The sequence below is a fragment of the Coregonus lavaretus genome (assembly GCF_964263955.1).
Source record: "Coregonus lavaretus genome assembly, chromosome: 3".
Taxonomy (NCBI): Eukaryota; Metazoa; Chordata; class Actinopteri; order Salmoniformes; family Salmonidae; genus Coregonus; species Coregonus lavaretus.
The window spans coordinates 12,079,314-12,098,062 of record NC_139990.1 but is presented as its reverse complement, the minus strand read 5'-3'; the positions used below and the strand labels follow the sequence as shown (position 1 = coordinate 12,098,062).

At 43.9% G+C, this 18,749-nt stretch overlaps 1 protein-coding gene across 1 annotated transcript; it reads left to right on the top strand.

The window, feature by feature from the left end:
* Window positions 1-7,141: 7,141 nt before the first annotated feature.
* On the top strand, window positions 7,142-9,946 carry LOC311122579 (1-acylglycerol-3-phosphate O-acyltransferase ABHD5-like; the record flags this gene model as incomplete). Its single annotated transcript, XM_084158081.1, has 7 exons — window positions 7,142-7,182; window positions 8,028-8,113; window positions 8,238-8,745; window positions 8,821-8,975; window positions 9,211-9,322; window positions 9,400-9,580; window positions 9,812-9,946. The coding sequence occupies 7 exons, from the start codon at window positions 7,142-7,144 to the stop codon at window positions 9,944-9,946; spliced, it is 1,218 nt and encodes a 405-aa protein (XP_084014207.1).
* Window positions 9,947-18,749: the final 8,803 nt, after the last annotated feature.

Sequence of the window (18,749 nt, the reverse complement as noted above, 5' to 3'; positions counted from 1 at the left end):
TCACATTTTAGTCATGAATAAAACATATGTAAACAGACTGAAGTTGACAGACACTGTAAACTAAATTTACTTAATCAATAGAGAGTTTATCATCACACTGTGCTGTGAAACCAGGAATATTTTTTTGTTTTTTCTTGGTGTTTGTGAATAGTAATATATATATATTATGTTTATCTGTCAGATTGTTGACACAATAATCCTGCTTCATTTTAAACTGTTGCAATAACAGTACTATGACTTGAATTTAAACTAGGTCACATATTTACTAAATCAAGAGCAATAAAAGGTGTTTTTAAAACAGATACAAAATTGTTGTTTTAGCCTACTCTTATTTCTAAGAAGAAAATGTAAAGTCCATAGTAAAGTGCGGTAATGAGAGGTTTATCTCACTGTTCTACCTTCCACTGACTCTCTCCTTCATTTCACAACTAAGGCTGACCTACAGTAGCCCAATATCGGACTAAAGGAGCCTAACGCTACTCCTTAGTCCAAGGACCTTTGGCTGTTTTGTCTCTGGAAGCCAAAACAGCCAAATACTCCATCTAAACGTGAATCGATTCTCAATTGCGGTATGGTTCTAGAAACATAAATCCCTCTACTTTCATATCACATAAAAATAATTTCACAAAAGCAAAATACATACTTACTGTACACTGTTTTAACTGGTTTTCACACAGTTGCAGCCGACAGTATCTCTCAGTGACAACATGTTTGTGGTGTCTGTCTTCATTTACACACAGGTGTTTGGAGATGCAGATAGCTAATTAGCACAGGTAGTCCACTCGGAAGGTGTTCCATCTGTTTTCCGTAAACAAGCGCTGTAACATGGAAATATGGCTGTGTGGAAACCTTAACCCTATAAAAGGTGTGTATCAATTTCACCTTTTTTTTGTAAATTATTTCACGCTAATACGACAGATAGTCTGTATGCTTCCAAAACTATACCGCAAGCGATGCGTGTTAATGTTCAGGCCGAGCGTTGCGGCTTTTAACAAAAGTCCCCCCTACAGAAGACGCCTTCCTCCAATGACTTTTATGTGTAATGTAATGGAACTGAGAGTCATGATCAAGGGCTAAGGCTGACCCAGAGTCCACATTAGGGTACTAGGGGGTAACTACCCCCCCCCCCCCCCCCATTAGGGTACTAGGGGGTAACTACCCCCCCCCCCCCCCCCCCGTAATTCACATTAAGACCACAAGATGTCACCAAATTATTTCCCCAACACTTGCCCTGGCTGCCACTGCTGCCATCTAATTTTTAGAAATTTTGAAAAAGTTGTAGATATATTCCAATGAAGTTGGATCTAAAATTGTTTTTTAAATATACAGAAAAATGTAGCCAATTTTTTAGTAAAGTAGTAATATGTTGGATGAGTATGTTGGGGGCAACTCGCCCCCCCCAGTTGACTAGCCCAGTTAGCGCTAGTTTATGCTAACTTGTTAGCTAGCAACTTCACTAGCAGTAAATGCTAGCCAGCTAGCTAGTTAGCATAAGCTGCTAGGAGTGCTAGTTAGCAACCTTACTACCAGATTGTCTGAGGTAAAATACATAAAAAAGATAAGATAGCTAGCTATGTTTTTAAGAGAGAGCTTTCAATTGGCATCTCTCCCCTTTTTTGTTGTCACAGGTGGAGAGTGGATTAGGTGTGAGCAGTGCAGGAGGTGGGCTCATGAGTTGTGCTCTAATCTGTCTCCGGCAGCCTCTGGAACTGCCATTCTGCGGCCAACAAGGCAGAGTTCATCTCAGCCTATGCTACCCTCCAGTCTCTCGACTTCTTGGCACTGACGGAAACATGGATTACCACAGAAAACACTGCTACTCCTACTGCTCTTTCCTCGTCTGATCATGTGTTCTCGCATACCCCGAGAGCATCTGGTCAGCGCGGCGGTGGCACAGGAATCCTCATCTCTCCCAAGTGGACATTCTCTCTTTTCCCCCTGACCCATCTGTCTATCTCCTCATTTGAATTCCATGCTGTCACAGTCACTAGCCCATTCAAGCTTAACATCCTTGTCATTTATCGCCCTCCAGGTTCCCTTGTAGAGGTCATCAATGAGCTTGACGCCTTGATAAGTTCCTTTCCTGAGGATGGCTCACCCCTACAACTTATACAGAACGCTGCAGCCTGTCTGGTGTTCAACCTTCCCAAGTTCTCTCATGTCACCCCGCTCCTCCGCACACTCCACTGGCTTCCAGTTGAAGCTCCCATCTACTACAAAGCCATGGTGCTTGTCTACGGAGCTGTGAGGGGAACGGCACCTCCTTACCTTCAGGCTCTGATCAGACCCTACACCCAAACGAGGGCACTACGTTCATCCACCTCTGGCCTGCTAGCCCCCTACCTCTACGGAAGCACAGTTCCCGCTCAGCTCAGTCAAAGCTATTCGCTGCTCTGGCACCCCAATGGTGGAACAAGCTCCCCCACGACGCCAGGACAGCGGAGTCACTGACCACCTTCCGGAGACACTTGAAACCCTACCTCTTTAAGGAATACCTGGAATAGTCTAACAGTAATCCTTCTACACCCCCCTCCCCCAGTGGTGGTTGTCCCACTGGCTATGCTAAGTTGAATGCACCAATTTGTAAGTCGCTCTGGATAAGAGCGTCTGCTAAATTACTTAAATCTAAATGTAAATGGATAGCTTTATTTGTGACCTATGTACAAAATTAGAATTGTGCAATGGCAGAGCATAAGAGAGTTGCCACATCAATGTTACACTGAGTTAATTAGTTAAGTTATTGTTATTAAATGTTATATTCCAATGTTCTTTAATGTTATTAGTTCAAATCAAATACGATTTTATTTGTCACATGCGCCGAATACAACCTGTGAAATGCTTACTTACAAGCCCTTAACCAACAATTAAGTTTTAAGAAAATAGAGTTAAGAAAATATTTACTAAATCAACTAAAGTTAAGTTTTTCTTTTTTTAAAAGTTACAATAAAATAACAATAATGAGGCTACATACAGGGGGTACCGGTACCGAGTCAATGTGCGGGGGTACAGGTTAGTCGAGGTAATTTGTACATTTAGGTAGGGGTAAAGTGACTATGCATAGATAATAAACGGTGAATAGCAGCAGTGTAAAAACTGGGGCGTGTCAATCCAAATAGTCTGGGTGGCCATTTGATTAATTGTTCAGCAGTCTTATGGCTTGGGGGTAGAAGCTGTTAAGGAGCCTTTTGGACCTAGACTTGGTGCTCCGGTACCGCTTGCCGTGCTGTAGCAGAGAGAACAGTCTATGACTTGGGTGACTGGAGTGTTTGAATTTTTTTTGGGCCTTCCTCTGACACCGTCTAGTATATAGGTCCTGGATGGCAGGAAGTTTGGCCCCAGTGATGTACTGGGCCGTACGCACTACCCTCTGTAGCGCCTTACGGTCGGATGCTGAGCAGTTGCCATACCAGGCGGTGATGCAACCGGTCAGGATGCTCTTGATGGTGCAGCTGTATAACTTTTTCAGGATCTGAGGACCCATGCCAAATCTTTTCAGTCTCCTGAGGGGGAAAATGTGTTGTCGTGCCCTCTTCACAACTTTCTTGGTGTGTTTGGACCAAGATAGTTTGTTGGTGATGTGGACAAAAGGAACTTGAAACTCTCAACCCGCTCCACTACAGCCCCGTCGATGTGAATGGGGGTGTGTTCGGCCCTCCTTTTCCTGTAGTCCACGATCATCTCATTTGTCTTGCTCATGTTGAGGGAGAGGTTGTTGTCCTGGCACCACACTGCCAGGTATCTGACCTCCTCCCTATAGGCTGTCTCATCGTTGTCGGTGATCAGGCCTACCACTGTTGTGTCGTCAGCAAACTTAATGATGGTGTTAGAGTCGTGCTTGGCCATGCAGTCGTGGGTGAACAGGGAGTACAGGAGGGGACTAAGCACGAACCCCTGAGGGACCCCAGTGTTGAGGATCAGCGTGGCAGATGTGTTGTTGCCTACCGTTACCACCTGGGGGCGGCCCGTCAAGAAGACCAGGATCCAGGTGCAGAGGGAGGTGTTTAGTCCCAGGGTCCTTAGCTTAGTGATGAGCTTTGAGGGCACTATGTTGTTGAACGCTGAGCTGTAGTCAATGAACAGCATTCTCACATAGGTGTTCCTTTTGTCCAGGTCGGAAAGGGCAGTGTGGAGTGCATTTGAGATTGCGTCATCTGTGGATCTGTTGGGGCTGTATGCAAATTGCAGTGGGTCTAGGGTTTCCGGGATGATGGTGTTGATGTTTATTATTATTATTATTATTATTATTGATGTGAGCCATGACCAACCTTTCAAAGCACTTCATGGCTACCTACGTTAGTGCTACAGGGCGGTAGTCATTTAGGCAGGTTACCTTCGCTTTCTTGGGCACAGGGACTATGGTGGTCTGCTTGAAACATGATGTAGGTATTACAGACTCGGTCAGGGAGAGGTTGAAAATGTCAGTGAATGCACTTGCCAGTTGGTCCACGCATGCTCTGAGTACACATCCTGGTAATTCGTCTGGCCCCGCGACCTTGTGAATGTTGACCTGTTTAAAGGTCTTGCTCACAGTCGTCCAAAACAGCTGGTGCTTTCATGCATGCTTCAGTGTTGCTTGCCTCGAAGCAAGCATAAAAGGCATTTAGCCCGTCTGGTAGGCTCGCGTCACTGGGAAGCTTGCGGCTGGTTTTCCCTTTGTAGTCTGTAATAGTTTGCAAAACCTGCCACATCCGACGAGCGTCAGAGCCGGTGTAGTAGGATTCAATCTTAGTCCTGTATTGACGCTTTGCCTGTTTGATGGTTTGTCTGAGGGCATAGCGGGATCCGGATTAGTGTCCCGCTCCTTGAAAGCGGCAGCTCTAGCCTTTAGCTTGGTGTGGATGTTGCCTGTAATCGATGGCTTCTGGATGGGAAATGTACGTACGGTCACTGTGGAGACAACGTTGTCGATGCACTTATTGATGAAGTCGGTGACTGAGGTGGTATACTCCTCAATGCCACTGGATGAATCCCGGAACATATTCCAGTCTGTGCTAGCAAAACAGTCCTGTAGCGTAGCATCCGCATCATCTGACCACTTCCGTATTGAGCAAGTCACTGGTACTTCCTGCTTTAGTTTTTGCTTGTAAGCAGGAATCAGGAGGATATAATTATGGTCAGATTTGCCAAATGGAGGGCGAGGGAGAGCTTTGTACACGTGTCTGTGTGTGGAGTAAAGGTGGTCTAGAGTTTTTTTCCCTGCAGATGTGACATGCTGGTAGAAATTAGGTAAAACGGATTTAAGTTTGCCTGCATTAAAGTCCCCGGCCACTAGGAGCACCACTTCTGGATGAGCATTTTCTTGTTTGCTTATGGCCTTATACAACTCGTTGAGTGCGGTCTTAGTGCCAGCGTCGGTTTGTGGTGGTAAATAGACGGCCACAAAAAAATATAGATGAAAACTCTCTTGGTAGATAGTGTGGTCTACAGCTTATCGTGAGGTACTCTACCTCAGGCGAGCAATACCTTGAGACTACCTTAATATTAGACATCACGTACCAGCTGTTATTGTCAAATAGACACACACCCCCACCCCTCGTCTTACGGGATGTAGCTGTTCTGTCCTGCCGATGCACGGAAAACCCAGCCAACTGTATATTATCCGTGTCGTCGTTCAGCCACGACTCGTGAAACACAAGATATTACAGTTTTGAATGTCCCGTTGGTAGGATAGTCTCCAAAGGAGCTCATCCAGTTTATTCTCCATTGATTGCACGTTGGCCAATAGAACGGATGGTAGAGGCGGGTTACCCACTCGCAGACAAATTCTCACAAGGCACCCTGATCTCCGCCCCCTGTATCTCCTTCTTTTCTTCATGCGAATGACGGGGATTTGGCCCTTGTCCGGGAGCAACATTATATCCTTCACGTCAGACTCATTAAATAAAAAATATTTGTCTTTGGTGAGTAATCGCTGTTCTGATATCCAGAAGCTCTTTTCAGTCATAAGAGACGGTAGCGTCAACATTACGTACAAAATAAGTTCCAAACAATGCGAAAAAAACACACAAAATAGCACAATTGGTTAGGAGCCATTATATTCCATTCCAATATTATGTTCCAATTAATATATTTCTTAATGAATTAAAAACAACTATTAAAACCTTTTGCTCCTGTATGTCATTTTAAAGACTGCTGGGATTTAAAATCTTACATTATTCAAATAATATTTACTGCAATTGTACATAATGGATTGTATGGGAAAGGAACAACAAAGAACAAAGAAAATGTATGTGCAGGTGAGTTAAAAATAGGGACTCTCCTCATAGTGAGGATATTAAGGGTGACATGTGAACCCCCCCCCCCCATATTTTATTTAAATAATTAAAATAAGACAACTACACTTAGCTTTTAAGTATTACTTACTAAATAATTTCCTAATAAACTGATTAAATGAACTTTAACACACTTGTGTAAAACCCTATGCCTTAAACTTCTAATTGCCCCTATTCTAAAAACAACATTTCATTCAATAACTACAAAAGTGTAAACTGTAGCCATTCATTTCCCTTTATAGTTTATTCGCCTAAGCATGACCTTCATCCACATAACATTTTTTTCTCCAGAAGTTGCGTTTTTGTGTCAGCAATTAGTTACCCCCTAGTACCCTACTACTGAAAAATGAAGTCAATGCTTCCTGCTTCCCTCCCTTGTTCGCATACACTGGCAAGAGATATGTATTTTATAGTGGATTAGAATGTATATGATCTGAAAACAGTCTCAAATGGGACTCTCACCTATTTGTTAAAACAAAGCAAACACCCATGGAAACGAGTATCCGCTCGATTTCCCTTGTTCGCGTGGCGCGCAGTGTTGGCAAGTTTCTCCGAAAAATCAAACTTCTGTGAAATCCTACTTCAGGGAAGGCTACCCGGTGCTGTAGCTGGAATCAACTGCATGATCTATATATCTATAGGCAACCTGCTGCAATTCAGCCAATAACATAGCGAGTTACAAATTCGGTGATATGACAGAAAACAGCGTCGAGTCGAATTATATTTCAATTCCTTCTCTAACATATCTATTAGCTACTATTGCGCCTAAAGGTGTGTGTGTGTGTGAGGCAGTCTCTCTCTCTCTCTTGCCAATCACCACTCCTATCTTGTTTCTCTGCGTGGATTACAGATAATCATCACAGTTCACTATGAGGAGGATGTCGAAGGAGCTGCAACCAGCCGAGCAAGGGTGAGTAGGCCTAGGTTTGAATATGATACTTTTAACCAAGTTATTATGGTGCGCTATTCTAAAGAGTTCCAAATCCATAATTTACAGAATACGCTTTAAGGAATGATAGGCTAGCCAACTTCGTTGCGCAGTATGTCTACAAAGTAAACATGTTGTAAACGATATTTTAAAATGCCTAATTACTTGATGAAGTACTATAATTAAAACACCTATTGCGCCTCTTCCATTAAACCCTTTAGTTCACTGAAATATTTTAGATGATGTATGTTTTTTTGTTTTTTATTAAATGATATGCCTTGACAAAGGAAAATATTCATTCCTGTGAACTTGGTGCCGCTACATCACATGGACCTTTGACTGTAGTTACAGTATTTATTACAGAATGACAATTCAGTGAAGATAAGATTATTTGACCTTGGATATCACTATGAAGACAGACACACAACCACCAGTCATCCTAGTAGCCAGTCACATAACTTTGTGACATTCAGAATGTTTTTCAAACCTGTAACTAAACTTAAGAGAGATATCATGGAAGTTGTTTTTATTACACTGAAATTATTACCCAATAGATTAGTATCTTACTATTTAGCCAGAGGGAGACCTTGGTGCACATTGGTTTGAATGTCGTTTTTTCTTTGTTTAATTTAAATAAAACATGTACTATTTAAATAACTAGACTACTGTAGACAGCGGACATTATTGTAGAAGTTTTCTATAATGCTGTCTTGTTTTGGAAGTCTGACTCAGTGATAGCTGGTCAGAGCTAGTTAGAGGTCAAAGTTCACTTATTGAGTTTTCTTGGAGAATATCAGCGTGATCATTACGTGTGTGTGTGTGTGCAGGTCTGGGTGGATCTCCAGTTGGCTTCCATCCTGGTGTCCCACCTCCCTCTCTCAGCTGAAGGATGCAGAAGATAAAATGCTAAAGTGTAAGAGTGTGTGTGTGTATCCCCTCCTAACTATCATACTTGCACATCTCATCTTCTCTCTTATCACACTCTCCCTCCCTCCCTGTTCCCTCTCTTTCTCCTCCATCCCTCTCTCTTCTCTCAGCTGTGAAGACCCCATTCTCCAGGCAGCATGTCCGGATATCCAAAGGCAACTATCTCTGGACCTTAGCCTTCACCTCTCACATCAAGCCCCATCCCTCTCTCCCACCCCAGCCTCTGCCCAAGCCCCATCCCTCTCTCCCACCTCAGCCTCAGCCCAAGCCCCATCCCTCTCTATCACCCCAGCCCCATCCCTCTTCTCCCCAGCCCTCTCTCCAGCCCCAGCTCCATCCTCCCCTGGTGCTGCTCCATGGGTTTGGGGGTGGTGTGGGTCTGTGGGCCCAGAACCTGGACTCTCTGTGTGGCAGTGGAGCCGTGTATGCCCTGGATCTGCTGGGTTTCGGACAGAGCAGCCGGCCCCTATTCAGCGTGGACCCCCAGGGGGCAGAGGAGCAGTTCCTAGGGGCCTTGGATGAGTGGAGAGACAGGATGGGCCTGGAGGAGATAGTCCTAATGGGACACAACCTGGGAGGATATCTGGCTGCTGCTTATACACTCATACACCCACACAGGTGAGAGAGAGGAGAGCGAGGAGAGGTAGTGTGTGTGTGTGTTCATACACATGTTCACACTGTGTGTGTTTACAGGGTAAAGCAGTTGATCCTGGTGGAGCCCTGGGGGTTCCCGGCCCGTCCAGAGAGCCTAGATCAGGAGAAGTCAATCCCAGTGTGGATCAGAGCCATGGGGGCTGTCATGAGTCCCTTCAACCCCCTGGCTGGACTTAGACTGGCCGGACCACTGGGTACGATATACACACACACACACACACACACACACACACCGCAAGCACGTATACTACACACACATCGCATACACTACATGCATGCGCACAAACACCCACACAAACCCAAGTTGAAAGAATTACCAGATGTTGCAAAACCAAAGGTGTTAATATAATATATTCCTCCCCACATTCCTCCCCCCATCCTCTCTCCCAATCCATTCCTTCCTCCTTCTCCTCTTCTTCTCTCTCTCAGGTCCTATGTTGATCCAGACCATCAGGTCAGATTTTAAACAGAAGTACTCTTCAGTGTTCGATGACAACACTGTATCAGACTACATCTACCATCTTAACGCACAGACACCCAGGTAGGTACACACACACATACACACACACACAAATGTACGCGCACACACACACACTAACACCCATTCTCTGTCCATAGTGGTGAAACAGCGTTTAGGAACATGACAGTACCATATGGTTGGGCTAAGAGACCGATGTTAGATCGTATTGGTCAGATCCGACCAGACATTCCCATATCCATCATCTACGGGTCCCGATCCAGTATCGACAGCGACTCGGGATACACTGTCCGGAAAATCAGACCAGATGTGGACATCATCGTGAGTTAATGATTCATGTACCAAGTTTTCTGAATGCGTTATGAAATAGACTGGTCATTCACACACAGCAATGTACGGTTGTTGTTTTTGGATGTGAAGTGTTTCTCTTTTTCTGTCTTTCTATCCCTCACTTCAATCTCTCTCTCTCTCTCTCTCTCTCTCTCTCTCTCTCTCTCTCTCTCTCTCTCTCTCTCTCTCTCTGTGTCTCTCTCTCTCTCTCTTTCTCTCTAGGTGATAAGGGGAGGAGGTCACTATGTGTTTGCTGACCAGCCAGACGACTTCAATCAGAACGTTCTTCACATCCTAGCCAGGATGGAGGGAGAGAAGGAGAAGAGGAGTGGTGTGGATGAGAAGGAAGGGAAATGAGGAGAAGATTGAGGGTTGAGTAAAGAGTGGCAGATGAGATGGGGAGAAGAGACAGTAAAGGAGGGGGGAGAAGGAGAGAGACGTGGAGGAGTTGTGACAAGAATCACTTATTGGCTCTGAGGAGAAGGAGGACCATTGTTACGTTCAGACTTTGAACACACACTTTCCTCACTGAGGACATACTAGGGCTAGGCTGATATGGGATGGTTAGATAATCATATTGGTCTAGGTTGATATGGGATGGCTAGATAATGATCTATGCTGACATAATCTGCCACTGGCCCATGTTGACTCCAATGCTTCCCACAGTTGTGTCAAGTTGGCTGGATGTCCTTTGGGTGGTGGACCATTCTTGATACACACAGGAAACTGTTGAGCATGAAAAACCCAGCAGCGTTGCAGTTCTTGACACAAACCGGTGCACCTGGCACCTACTACCATACCCCGTTGAAAGGCACTTAAATATTTGTTCTTGCCCATTCACCCTCTGAATGGCACACATACACAATCCATGTCTCAATTGTCTCAAGGCTGAAAAATCCTTCTTTAACCTGTCTCCTCTCCTTCATCTACACTGATTGAAGTGGATTTAACAAGTGACATCAATAAGGGATCATAGCTTTCACCTGGATTCACCTGGTCAGTCTATGTTGTGGAAAGAGCATGTGTTCATAATGTTATGTACACTCAGTGTGTAGGCTGATATATGATACATATTACCTGTACTACATCCACCTCTCATCAGTATGCCCCTGTACAGCCAGTGAAGGCACTGTTGTGTATATCATCTTTGTAAAGAAATATCAAATATTGTTTATTTTCTTAAATATAGAATAATGAACATGAGTGTTCAAAGCTGCTACCAGTATGCTAAAACGTCATATTCACAGAGTAAGCAAGGGAACGGAGAGGCTTATCCCCCAAAAAAATTATTCTAAGAAACTGTTGAGCAACATTTCAATGTTTGAGGAGGGAGAGTTGATCCCAAAGGAAACACTTGTTTTCTGTGGTGAACTAGTATAAAGTTGACTGGGGTTTTTCTTTCTTATTTGACCCTTTACCCACACTGTTGCCTAACTAACCTCCATAGGCAGACTGGTCCAGTCTCCCGTCATGTTTGAGATCGACTATATTGCGTTCCGCGACTGCTGACTGACTGATCTACAATTACCCTGTATCCTAAATAATGACTGACCAATAATTAAGCGAATTTGATGCTCTTGAACATGACCTCTCTACAGAGCCTGCTCTGCAAATGTACCGCACAACAGGATAAAGGATATTTTCATCAAAATAATGTTCTATATGATATGAGGACTGGTATGGAGGCCATATTATTAACTTTATGTTCATATTATTATTTCTTATTGTTGTTGCATTGTCGAGAAGGAACCTGCAAGTAAGCATTTCATTGGACGGTGTATACCATGTGTATCCTGTACATACAACTAATAAAACTTGAACTATTGAATGTTTAATTTGTTCATTTATTGATTATCATCTCTCAGATAATATCTTTATTCCCATCTCAAACTGCTCACCTTACCATACTTCCAAGTCTTGTTCATTACTCAACTGAGGAAGCCTGGATCGAAGCAGAGGCCAAGCATTTACCAGCAGGGGAGTAATGGTAGTATCAGGCTGGGGCCACAAGGGGGCAGGGTAGCACAGTGTCAGTGTTCTGAGATGACAATAATAACACCACACAGTCAGTTACATCGTTTTCTCCACTCCACAGCATGACATGACATCTTTACATACTCACTAATCGGAGAATATTACTAAAGAGGCATTCCGGGATTGGTACATCCATTCTCCAGCCCCATCCTGGCCTCAGCTGTTAACAAAAACAATTGGCAGGGGTGTTGTTTTTCCAATCCCAGATTTCCCCTTTAAAAGATTACAAGCACAAACACAAATCTGTGATTTTAACCAGGCCTTGGAGGTCAGCTTTGCTTTATCTTGGCCAGGTCGCAGTTGTAAATGAGAACTTGTTCTCAACTAGCCTACCTGGTTAAATAAAGGTGAAATAAAATAAAATAAAATAAAAGGAATATGTTCCCAGACTATGACCTGTTTAGTGTGTTGAAACGTTTCAGCCCTTAGGTCTTGGCGCACTTTCACTTAGAGATAATTCAGGACTGTCCCAATGCCAATGGCCAAGAGGATCCATCATGATCAATTTCTTCCCCTAAATGGAAGTACACACACACACACAGAGGCCCAAATACACACTAATTCTCCATACACAGACACCAGTAGTCAAACACACTCCGGCTTTCTGCCTCTCAATCAATCCCACATCCGTAGCTAATGCAGTGCTGGGCCCTCCTCAGGAAGCTTTAGGTCTATTAGTGTGTGTGTGTGTGTGTGTGTGTGTGTGTCTGTCTGTCTTTGTATCACTTTAGAATTAACTTCCATTTATCGGAAGACACCAGGCAGAGAGAGAGCTGCCAATACTTTTTGTGGTGTGTGTGCGTGCGTGTGTATGGTAATTTGATCACTCTTTTGTTGCTGAGAATTTTCCTGCACATCAGAAAATGCAAACTTGTAGTGTATTCGAAGTTTAAAAAGTATTCTAAAGTTTGTAATTTCCACTTTAAAATGTCAGACTTGATTTGCAGTAAGACAAATGTATCAACCCCTGCAAGAAATGTCCATTAATTATAATCCACATTATAATTCACATTTTCTGTTGCTGCAGGATTATTTTCCATCTGTAGCAAACTGGCTAAAATTAAGATCCTACATCTGTAGGGTTCAGTTTACTGTAATTCTCCCTGCTTGCTTGAGTTGTGCTTACAGTATGAGTGTATCCCCTTTCTCTCCCTCTCTCCCTCTCTCTCTCCATCTCTATTTCTCCCTCTCTGTCTCTCTCTCGCCCTATCTCTCTTTCCCTCTTTATCTCTCTCCCTCTCTCTCTCTGTCATTCCTTCCTGAGGGGTTTTGCATCCTGAAGTAAATCTAGGCCCTATAGATCAGTATCATCCATTCAACTGGGAGAGGATACCACACACACACACATACACACATACATACACCACACACACACACACAGTCCAGACAGTGGTAGGATAAAGAGTGAAAAAGAAAGATGCACGGAGAGAGGGAATGAGAGAAAAAGAAAGAGAGAAACAGGGACCAGACGTTATAAATCATATCTACTGTTGGCGTCAGCCATGTATCCTAGCAACCAGATCAGCCCCCTCCCACACCCGTGTAATGTACAGTGGGGAGAACAAGTATTTGAGACACTGCCGATTTTGCATGTTTTCCTACTTACAAAGCATGTAGAGGTCTGTAATTGTTATCATAGGTACACTTCAACTGTGAGAGATGGAATCTAAAACAAAAATCCAGAAAATCACATTGTATGATTTTTAAGTAATTAATTTGCATTTTATTGCATGACGTCAGTATTTGATACATCAGAAAAGCAGAACTTAATATTTGGTACAGAAACCTTTGTTTGCAATTACAGAGATCATACGTTTCCTGTAGGTCTTGACCAGGTTTGCACACACTGCAGCAGGGATTTTGGCCCACTCCTCCATACAGACCTTCTCCAGATCCTTCAGGTTTCGGGGCTGTCGCTGGGCAATACGGACTTTCAGCTCCCTCCAAAGATTTTCTATTGGGTTCAGGTCTGGAGACTGGCTAGGCCACTCCAGGACCTTGAGATGCTTCTTACGGAGCCACTCCTTAGTTGCCCTGGCTGTGTGTTTCGGGTCGTTGTCATGCTGGAAGACCCAGCCACGACCCATCTTCAATGCTCTTACTGAGGAAAGGAGGTTGTTGGCCAAGATCTCGCAATACATGGCCCCATCCATCCTCCCCTCAATACGGTGCAGTCGTCCTGTCCCCTTTGCAGAAAAGCATCCCCAAAGAATGATGTTTCCACCTCCATGCTTCACGGTTGGGATGGTGTTCTTGGGGTTGTACTCATCCTTCTTCTTCCTCCAAACACGGCGAGTGGAGTTTAGACCAAAAAGCTCTATTTTTGTCTCATCAGACCACATGACCTTCTCCCATTCCTCCTCTGAATCATCCAGATGGTCATTGGCAAACTTCAGATGGGCTTGGACATGCGCTGGCTTGAGCAGGGGGACCTTGCGTGCGCTGCAGGATTTTAATCCATGATGGCGTAGTGTGTTACTAATGGTTTTCTTTGAGACTGTGGTCCCAGCTCTCTTCAGGTCATTGACCAGGTCCTGCCGTGTAGTTCTGGGCTGATCCCTCACCTTCCTCATGATCATTGATGCCCCACGAGGTGAGATCTTGCATGGAGCCCCAGACCGAGGGTGATTGACCGTCACCTTGAACTTCTTCCATTTTCTAATAATTGCGCCAACAGTTGTTGCCTTCTCAACAAGCTGCTTGCCTGTAGCCCATCCCAGCCTTGTGCAGGTCTACAATTTTATCCCTGATGTCCTTACACAGCTCTCTGGTCTTTGCCATTGTGGAGAGGTTGGAGTCTGTTTGATTGAGTGTGTGGACAGGTGTCTTTTATACAGGTAACGAGTTCAAACAGGTGCAGTTAATACAGGTAATGAGTGGAGAACAGGAGGGCTTCTTAAAGAAAAACTAACAGGTCTGTGAGAGCCTGAATTCTTACTGGTTGGTAGGTGATCAAATACTTATGTCATGCAATAAAATGCAAATTAATTACTTAAAAATCATACAATGTGATTTTCTGGATTTTTGTTTTAGATTCCGTCTCTCATAGTTGAAGTGTACCTATGATAACAATTACAGACCTCTACATGCTTTGTAAGTTGGAAAACCTGCAAAATCGGCAGTGTATCAAATACTTGTTCTCCCCACTGTATATGTAATGGAAAATGGACACTGTCCATTTGCTGTACATTTGCAATATTAAACTGCACCTAACTAGTTGAAGATGGACACATTTTATACAGAAAATCACATAAAATCACAGATCACATAGAGCTCCGAAACCTGCCTTAACAGATCCGCCTTAACACGCCTCAACTGGACCTATAACTTTTTTCTACAAAAAACATATGTTTTTTATAATCACGAAGATGACGTTGTACGATTTCTCGTAAACTACGATAGTTAAATTGCAAGTGTACCTATGATAAAAATTACAGACCTCTACATGCTTTGTAAGTAGGAAAACCTGCAAAATCGGCAGTGTTTCAAATACTTGTTTTCCCCACTGTATATCACAGCAATTTAACACTGGGACAGATACCCCCCCCCCCCCCCCCCCCATCCTGAAGTCTGGACACAGTCATCACTACCCATACTGCACTGCACCACGCCTTAGTGGCCTTATCTGGATTTCTGCATAAATTGGTCATAAAATGTGATCTGATCTTCATCTAAGTCACAACAATAGACAAACACAGTGTGCTTAAACTAATAACACACAAATGATTGTATTTTTCTTGTCTATATTGAATACATCATTTAAACATTCGCAGTGTAGGTTGGAAAAATTATGTGACCCCTAGGCTAATGACTTCTCCAAAAGCTAATTGGAGTCAGGAGTCAGTTAACCTGGAGTCCAATCAATGAGACGAGATTGGAGATGTTGGTTAGAGCTGCCCTGCCTTATAAAAAACACTCACAAAATTTGAGTTTGCTATTCACAAGAAGCATTGCCTGATGTGAACCATGCCTTGAACAAAATAAATCTCAGAAGACCTAAAATTAAGAATTGTTGACATGCATAAAGCTGGAAAGGCCTTGATGTTCATCAGTCCACGGTAAGACAAATTGTCTATAAATGGAGAAAGTTCAGCACTGTTGCTATTCTCCCTAGGAGTGGCCGTCCTGCAAAGATGACTGCAAGAGCACAGCGCAGAATGCTCAATGAGGTTAAGGAGAACCCTAAAGTGTCAGCTAAAGACTTACAGAAATATCTTGAACATGCTAACATCTCTGTTGACGAGTCTACGATACGTAAAACACTAAACAAGAATTGTGTTCATGGGAGGACACCACAGAAGAAGCCACTGCTGTCCAAAAAAAACACTGCTGCATGTCTGAAGTTCGCAAAAGAGCATTACATTACATTTACATCATTTAGCAGACGCTCTTATCCAGAGCGACTTACAGTTAGTGAATACATATTTTTTTATACTGGCCCCCTGTGGGAATCGAACCCACAACCCTGGCGTTGCAAACGCCATGCTCTATCAACTGAGCTACATCCCTGCCGGCCATTCCCTCCCCTACCCTGGACGACGCTGGGCCAATTGTGCGCCGCCCATGAGTCTCCCGGTCGCGGCCGGCTGCGACAGAGCCTGGATTCGAACCAGGATCTAGTGGCACAGTTAGTACTGCGATGCAGTGCCTTAGACCACTGCGCCACTCAGGAGCGCCACTCAAGAGCACCTGGATGTTCAACAGCGCTACTGGCAAAATATTCTGTGGACAGATTAAACTAAAGTTGAGTTGTTTGGAAGGAACACACAACACTATGTGTGGAAAACAAAAGGCACAGCACATCAACATCAAATCAGATAAGATTTTATGACCCATTTATGCAGAAATTCAGGTAATTCCAAAGGGCTCACATACTTTTTCTTGCCACTATATATTACATCAACTTAAAACACTGGGACAGACATGTATATTACATCAAGTTAAAACACTGGGACTGACATGTATATTACATCAAGTTAAAACACTGGGACTGACATGTATATTACATCAAGTTAAAACACTGGGACTGACATGTATATTACATCAAGTTAAAACACATTTAGTATGCACTGTCATTCTGCTCTGGATCTGTAACTCTGGGCCTTTTTTATTTATTCTCCAAACGGCAGTCGACAAATAACATTATTCAGTTTGGTGTTTATTATTGAGTACTATCAGCGGTGAGTGACTGGACAGTGGGGGCTGGGGCTGTAAGAAAGACACACACAACCACACACACTGAGTAATGTAGCTTTATGATATCAGCCAAAAGGGCTTCAGGACTAAAATAGCATCTTCAGCTCTGATAAATATAGAAACGCAATTAAGTCAGGAGCAGAAGAGAGAACACCCTGTGTGTGTGTGTGCGTGTGTGTGTGTGTGTGTGTGTGTGTGTGTGTGTGCGTGTGCGTGTGTGTGTATGCACTGCAACCCATGCTCTTATTTCAGCTAACAAACTGATGATGGATGGGTTGAGAGCTCAGAGACACAGCAGAGTCACAGCAGCTAGCTTCTGGTAGCTTGGAGGTTTTAACCATGTGAATATTACATTTTACATTTACATTTTAGTCATTTAGCAGACGCTCTTATCCAGAGCGACTTACAGTTAGTGAGTGCATACATTTTTTTTTTTTTTTCATATTACCCATACAACAGTCCGTTATTGCTCTAAGGTATAGGTCTCATCTTTAATTTTCAGTGTGTAAATCATGCCTCACAAAGCATAAAAACGTTGTGTGTCTGTCTGTGTGTGCGTGTGTGTGTGCAGTCGGTCTCAGGCACAGTGAGTCAGCAGTATTTATTTTGTCCAGAGACACAGCTCTCACTGGCAACTGCCTTGTGCTATTGTGTGTGTGTGTGTGTGTGTGTGTGTGTTCCCTATCTCTGTTAGAGAGGGTCAGTATGTCAGTCATGATCTTCTCTAGGGAACATATTGTAAGACTTGTTGTGACAGAAACTGACTGGCATGTCCCTTGGAGCTCTCTCTCTCTCTCTCTCTCTCTCTCTCTCTCTCTCTCGCTCTCGCTCTATTTCTCTCTCCCTCTCTCTCTCTCTCGCTCTATTTCTCTCTCCCTCTCTCTCTCTCTCTCTCTATTTCTCTCTCCCTCCCTCTCTCTCTCTCTCTCTCTCTCTCTGTCTGCACCTCTCTCACGCCCACACAGACACTGACAGACTCTATTCTCCTTTGTACTACTCCCACGACGATGCCTAGCGTCACATGCATGTACGATACACACATGACGACACATATATGCACGCACGCACACACACACACACACACACACACACACACACACACACACACACACACACACACACACACAGACACACACACACAGACAGACACATACACTTTAACTCTCTGTGTGTCTTGGAATCTTGCATTTTGATGAAGGAGGAAGCTGGTCCTCCAATCAGAAGACAGTACCAGGGAGAGACCACCTGGTCGCAGACAGAGGAGTGTTAGAAAGACTCATCCATAGAGAGAGGTGAATGAACTACTAACCATACCATACATTTGTGTTTCTGTGTGTGTTTTCCCACTTTTTGAAGACTATACATGGACATTGTTTGGTTTATAGTTCCACTGAGATCTGTTTCATTGGATTAATCTGAACTTGGACTGAGGACTTTCATGGGCGATACACCCCCATCTCGGGGTAGAACATGGTACGGCCCTTCAGCCTGCATAAGACCTCTCCTCCATGTCTCTTTCTGTTCTGTCTGAGAGAGATGGAGAGAGAGTGAGAGAGAAAGAGATAGATGGAGAGGGGGAGGGAGATAGAGAAAGGGAGAGAGGGGATGAAAAGGGGGAGGGTGAGAGACAGGTAAGAGAGAGGGAGGGAGAGAGACAGGTAAGAGAGGGGGAGGGAGAGAGACAGGTAAGAGGGGGAGGGAGAGAGGCAGGTAAGAGAGGGGGAGGAAGAGAGACAGGTAAGAGAGGGGAGGGAGAGACAGGTAAGAGAGGGGGAGGGAGAGAGACAGGTATGAGAGGGGGAGGGATCCTCTTAGGGAAAAGGAAAAGAGGAGGGATTGGCAGCAAAAGAGAGAGAGTTCAGTTCATTCTGAGTTAGTGTAACTACTGATACTATACTACAACACAGAAAGAGAAGGGGAGAGAGAGAGA